Source organism: Lutjanus erythropterus, chromosome 3 (genome assembly GCF_056507025.1).
Source record: "Lutjanus erythropterus isolate fLutEry1 chromosome 3, fLutEry1.hap2, whole genome shotgun sequence".
Taxonomy (NCBI): domain Eukaryota; kingdom Metazoa; phylum Chordata; class Actinopteri; order Lutjaniformes; family Lutjanidae; genus Lutjanus; species Lutjanus erythropterus.
The window spans coordinates 34,684,816-34,691,261 of record NC_139319.1 but is presented as its reverse complement, the minus strand read 5'-3'; the positions used below and the strand labels follow the sequence as shown (position 1 = coordinate 34,691,261).

At 38.6% G+C, this 6,446-nt stretch overlaps 1 protein-coding gene across 1 annotated transcript; it reads left to right on the top strand.

Annotated features, from left to right (window-relative positions):
- Positions 1 to 153: 153 nt before the first annotated feature.
- Positions 154 to 6,094, top strand: klf1 (Kruppel like factor 1 (erythroid)). The gene is made up of 3 exons (XM_084715904.1): positions 154 to 654; positions 4,629 to 5,451; positions 5,816 to 6,094. Exons 1-3 carry the CDS (start codon positions 580 to 582, stop codon positions 5,989 to 5,991), a joined length of 1,074 nt encoding a protein of 357 aa, XP_084572030.1. The 5' UTR covers positions 154 to 579; the 3' UTR covers positions 5,992 to 6,094.
- The last annotated feature ends 352 nt before the right edge of the window (positions 6,095 to 6,446 follow it).

Below are 6,446 nucleotides of genomic sequence, written 5' to 3'. Positions count from 1 at the left end.
TTAATATTATATTAATATTTTGGCCTGTATATAATTATGATGCAGTTAATAATCTAATGTTTCTATGTGAAGTGACAGCTTTGTGCTCATCTTTTTTTTTTTTCAGAGCGGACTTTTTTCTTTCAAAGCCACAAAACAGGAAGACAGTGAGTTTGAGTTTGAGTTTGAGGTGAGATAGTAGAGTTTTTAGTGATTGTACACCAACAATCGTAAGGCATAAAGAAATGGAGCCAGCTAAGTAAGTCACACTTACGCTCCACCTCCTAACGGTCAAAACCTACATGAAAAAGAGAGATTTGAAGTGAGACTCGCAGCTGACAGAGATAGACAAGAGAGAGGAGGGAGAGATAGCAGGGGAGGAATGAAGAAGAGGAGACCTGTTTCTGCGGCCTTGTAGCTCTGAGTGGACTGTAACTGGGATGACTGGTGAACTGGGGCCTGACTTTCTGTTAGCTGAGTATAAGATGGTCGTGTAAAAAATTTAAAAAAAAAGAGAGAAAAAGGAAAAAAGAGAAAAGGAACAAGAAACTTCACTGTCTGCTGCTCCCTCTGTCAGTCTGGGTCACATCAAAGTGCTTGATGGCTGTTACACAGGCTGTGCTGCCTTCCTTCAGCTCCTTCTCCAACCTCGCTCACTCCAGCGACAACATGAAAGTAAGTATCAGGTTCTCTTCAGTGGTCTGATTCCTGCACAGTGACAGAAAAAAAAACTTGATTTGAATAATGTATTTTTGTTACCTACTGTGTTACCTCAAGAGTGGACAGGTGGAACCGAAGTATCACATGTAATTCCATCTGAGAACATCATGAGGGCAACGTAATCCTTTAGTTTGTCTCATCAATACACCGTGAATATGAACAAGTTGAACAAAATTTCAAGGCAGCTTATTTCAATACATTTTTGAGTTTTGTGCCCATGTCTTTGAGATTTAGAAACCACAAAAATGTATTTCAAAAAATTGCTGAGTCAACTCATTGAAGTGAAAGTAAAAAAGTGTTAAGAATTTAATATTTTAACCATTTAACTGGAACCATTTAATTTCAAGAACCCACATAATGATAAATCAGGTTCACAGCTCATTGTGAACAATTTCTGAAATACATTTTCTGGGGTGTTTCTGAAACTGAAAGATTCAAGTTTATCTAGCAAATAATTAAATTATCTCAACAAAACCTTCTTAAAGTTATTTCAGAACTTAAGAGTTTGAATTAGATTCTTAACTCAATAATCTAGTGAAGACAGTTGCCTTGAAATTATTAAGTTCTATCAACTTTTTACAGTATATTTTTGTTCTGATTATTTATACATTCCACAGGTAAATGAGTCTTTATTTCACTTAATATTGAAATCACAAATGTACTATAATGTTAAACTTTGTCAACTTTCAATTTCAAACTCACTGTAAAAGAGAAATTGACTGCTTTTGACAAAAGACCTAGAACCTAGAATCTTTTGTCGATATATTTTACTTTCCTTTGAAGAACTTGAATATATGAATTGAAAACCTCATTAAACCTACTGCAATGGTTTTTTTGGGGTTTTTTTTACTGGTTATGAAACAGTCTCAGTTTAATGTGAAACCTCTATATCAGTGTTTCCTAAACTTTTTTTTTCCTGGGGACCCACTTTTTAAAAATGACAACCTGTTGTGATTTGGAACAAAAAACACTTCACACAGATGAGACAGTTGTGCTGGAGAGAGGCGAGTAGACCAAAAAGTTGCAACAGGTCTTTGCAATGTCTCGGTACTAGAGCTGCCTGATGAAGGTTTGGTACTGAAACATGGCAAATAAATGTTATGTTGAAAGTTAGATAGTGTGCAGGAGTTCTTTTGCAAAAATGACAAACCATCATGACCCAAGACACAATAAGACTTATCAATAAATTCTGTGAAGAGTTCATTTGTACATAATTGACCATTTTTACTGATACGCATCACCCTATATTATCTTGACGTTTTATTGAATACATATACACGTGTTAAAACTGTAGAAAAGAGAGATAAATTCATTAATAGTCCATCTCATTGTTTTTATTTCTTCTTATCAGGAAAGCAGTTTAAGCATTTAGGAAGAATTAAGATTCTCTTATTTTTCCCGCAACACCAATTCACATTTTAAATGGTGTAATGCAGATATAAATCTTATATTTGCAGAATTTCTTCCACAGTCTCTTATTTATTTGGGGACCCCATTAAAATCTCCTGTGACCCATGTGTGGGTCCCAACCCAGTCTTTGGGAATCTGTATGACATACATAAGGAAATGGGTCCCTCAGTGAGAAGATCAGCTCTTTCTAAATAGTTATTCTTAATGGCTGCCACCAGGTTGGATTCTGAAATGAGCCTGTGTTTATATTTTCCGAGGTTAGCACCGGTCTTGTATATTTTCCCAATTAGAGTTTGGAAAAAACTTGCAAAGCAATTATTTCTAATCGTGGTGCAGAGTTATGGCTTCATATCCGGTGACAAATGAGCTCTGAGCCCATACTGTAAAGAAGAGTTCTTTTACTGCAGCACTGAAAATACTTGTAGAAGCATGATATGTTTCTTTTAACCAGCAGCTAACAGATAATGGCCCACATCACATAGCTGATACAGATAAGAGAAACAATAATTTCATATTTTTGCAGTTAAAAAAAAAGATGTGAATATAACCTGTAGTTTATGCACACCTGATAAGAAAGGCAATGATGTGGTGAGCAAGGATGGATGATTTAATATTCCACAGCTCTGACCGAGCCATATCAAACTAACATCACTAATAATTCTGACTCATCAAATATTCATTTAGTTTTTCTGGTACATTTTTAAAAATGACAAAAAAAAAACCTTTAAGATCATTTGCTTAATTCAAATTAAATGCTGTGTCATAATCTGTTAAATCCAATATTATTTCCTAGCCTCTCTCTGAGATTTAGTGCACTAACTGTAAATTGCTTTTGACAAAGGCATCAGCTAAAGTAATAATAAACGATCAGTGTAACATAATCTGAAGATGATCTGCAGGGACTGAAATAATAGCTTTATGCACTGATTCAATAAATGTCTTGAAGGATGAGTTTACATTTGTTCAAGTCTATCTGACATGACCATATGATGCCCTCTGGGCTGCTGGTCGCTGTAAGTGTCCCTGCTGTCCATACTGGCTGGAAACAAACGCCATCATTATGCAACAATGCAAGAGATGGGGGACAATCTACAGTCCTCATGCTGTGCTGAAATACATCTAAAGTTCACCGGAATCTGATATGAGGCTCCAGCGCTCTGAGTTAGACAAATCAGTCTGAAGTCTTTGTAGTACAAAATTTCCTTCTCAATGTTTCCACAGACAGTTTGCTTTCCGATACACAGAGGAGAGATTGAATACAGTTTTACACTAAAAAGACCGTAAAATGGGAAATACATGTTTGATTTGTCACTGGAATATATTTTTTTCGACTGTGAATTTTGTCCCCCAGCATTTCCACTGGACATCTGTTAGGAATGAATCTCTTTTTAGCTACTGTAGACAGAAAGAACAATTACAGCAGCCAGTAACAATCAGAGCTGGGTACAAGTCATTGTTTGTCAAGTCTCAAGTCTTCGCACTCAAATCCCAAGTTTCATGTCTTAAAAGTCATAATGTAACAGTGAGTTTTAGCCTCATTGGTTTAGAAAGTTACTCAGCTGTTAAGTTAATGTTAAACATAAACTCACTAATTATGTTAATTTTAGCTTTGACTTACCATTATTTATGTAACTTTTTTTGTTACCTATCGCACCACCGTTTTTGGTCTTTGGTGTCTTTTTTTTTTTTTTTTGGAGGGTAAGTGTGTAGGATTCAGAGGCATCAAGCAGTAAGCTTGAAGGCTGCAAACACCTTGCTTCACTCGTATAAAGCAGAAGTTACAGTGTCTTTGACATGCACACTTAACATGAAAGGCCGAATGGAGCCAGTGTTTGGTTTGTCTGTTCTGGGTTACTGTAGAAACATGGAGGTGCAACATGGCAGCCTGTGTAGAAAAGGACCCTCACCCTCTTTAGATAGAAAGAGCTCATTTAGGTGATTGTACATCAATAGACTAATAAGAACATACTAATAAGTCTTATATTAATTTCTGCCATACTCTGCCAATAAATCCCTGTAAATCCCACACACTGGTCCTTTAAATTAGTTCTTCATCGCTCTTTCATGAAACTTGATTGGACGCTGTCAGACTGGTTCAAATAAAGTGGATCTGGGGAGTTTAGTGTCAACTTGCGAAGAATGAATAGCGTTAATGTTATTTGATTCAGGAAATGAAGGGAAATAAATTGATTCGTGGTACACTTTAAATGACATACTTTTTAATCTTTGGACTTTGGACAAGGTATTAAGTATTTTCAAGTCTGAGTGAAGTCACAAGTCTTTGGTGTTACAAGTCCAAGTCAAGTTGCAAGTCTTTTTTTGATTTTTGAAAGTCATCGAATTTGCGACTGAAGCCCAAGTCATTTAATTCAAGTCCACACCTCTAGTCATGATACATATGGATATTCAAGTATTATTTTAAGAGAGATTTGAAAAATTGTGAATCTATCCTTTAAATGTAAAATGCAAAACGTTTCTTCTGTGATCATCACTTCTCACTTTTCTACAACACCATCTAGGTATGGAAGTCTGAGGGTGGCTCTCTCCCTTTGGACTCTCTGTCACCAGGCAGCTCCGAGCAGCTGCAGGTCTCTCAGCAAATGACAGAGGAGCTCCTGGACGATGACAGCCAGACGTCCTGGGACATTGAGCTCCTGCTCTCTGATTTTAGCAGCCCATCTCCCGACCTCAACCCCTCACTGGACAACAACGATCAATGGCTCCCTCACTCAGACCCAAGCAGAGCCTACCAAGAGGCAGCCATGTTTAAGGAGCAACCAGGACAGGAGCAGCTGATGAACAGTGGCAGCTTGATGGCTGATCTCCTGGCACCCACTGAAACCACGATGTCGGTCCAGCCAGAGCTGTACCAGACAGGTCTGACATCATTTCCTGGTCTACCTAATGTAGATCAGTTTGGCTTCCCTCAGGGAGGTGGAGTAGAGAGGCACAGCAGAGGAAACTTCAGCAAAGTCTCATCATGTGACTTTAACCCTTACTACCCTCTGCCACACCCCTACATGATGACCTTCCCAGACAGCAGGTTCATACCACCTCCAGCTGTGACCACTGACCCTCGACACTACAGCTACATGCCACACTTTAACCACAACGCCAACCTTTTCTGTGACTACACCCACAGCCAGGCCACCACTCATCTGCCCCTCCACCAGCAGCCCCTGCTGGTCGGGCCACAGCTGCCCCCTGGTGGATTGGAGGGGAAGCGTGGGCGAAGGCCCACGGGGAAAAAGAGGCCCGCCATCCACAGCTGTGAATACCCTGGCTGCAGCAAGACCTACACCAAGAGCTCACATCTCAAAGCTCACCTCCGCACCCACACAGGTACACCTCGCTGACTCAACAAAGAGCTGTCGCAATTAGTCCAATCTAATCCAATCCAACTTTATTTGTAAAGCACTTTGAAACAGCCACAGTGGACCATAGTGCTGTACAGAAATAAAATACAAGAATAGATTAAAAGACATAAAACAGCTATACAATTTAAAACAATAAAAATGGAACAGAACCCCCCCCCCAAAAAAAATAAATATATATCAATAAATATAAATAAAATATTCAATGAAATAAAAATAATAATACATTCAACATCTCACATGGTGTTAAAAGTTTTTTGGCAATTAGTCTTGAGATATGACGTCATGCATTTTACTGGTGTTTACAATCTGTTTTATTGTTTTCTCTCCAGGGGAAAAACCTTACCACTGCTCGTGGGAGGGCTGCAGCTGGAAGTTTGCCCGCTCAGACGAGCTGACACGTCACTACCGCAAGCACACGGGCCAAAAACCATACGAGTGTCTGCAGTGTCAGAGGGCCTTCTCCCGCTCCGACCACCTTGCTCTGCACATGAAGAGACACACCTGATGCAGACACGCAGAGACACACACACACACAAACCACTGCCACTTAAACAAAGGATTAAAAGGCAGACAACTTATGATTTGAGCTGACTCTCATTCTGAACAGATGTAAGGTATTAACTCAACATGTTGCCAGTATTAACTTGATATCTGCACTTGATTATCTGGCTGGTTAATCAAACAAACTCACATGCAGACTTAGGCCATGAAACAACACAACCAGTGGCAGGAAGACATCACAACTCACTGCCTGGAGGGAGTTGTTTAATTTGCTTTTATGTTTTTATTTTACTTCAAAAGACAATGAGATAAATCTAATTCCGAAGTTTTCAACATGGAATTTTATATATATACATATATATGTATGTATATATATGTATACATATATATTTTTTTGAAGAAATGATTGTCATCCACCGCTTAAAGAGTGGCCATCAGTTATTGACAGCTCAACCAATA

What these genes read in the sequence shown, in the direction of transcription:
- klf1 (XM_084715904.1), top strand. Translation starts at nt 580, where the DNA reads ATGGCTGTTACACAGGCTGTGCTGCCTTCCTTCAGCTCCTTCTCCAAC. An exon ending in ACTCCAGCGACAACATGAAA is followed by an intron (nt 655 to 4,628) that starts GTAAGTATCAGG and finishes AACACCATCTAG; the next exon opens with GTATGGAAGTCTGAGGGTGG. An exon ending in TCACCTCCGCACCCACACAG is followed by an intron (nt 5,452 to 5,815) that starts GTACACCTCGCT and finishes TTTTCTCTCCAG; the next exon opens with GGGAAAAACCTTACCACTGC.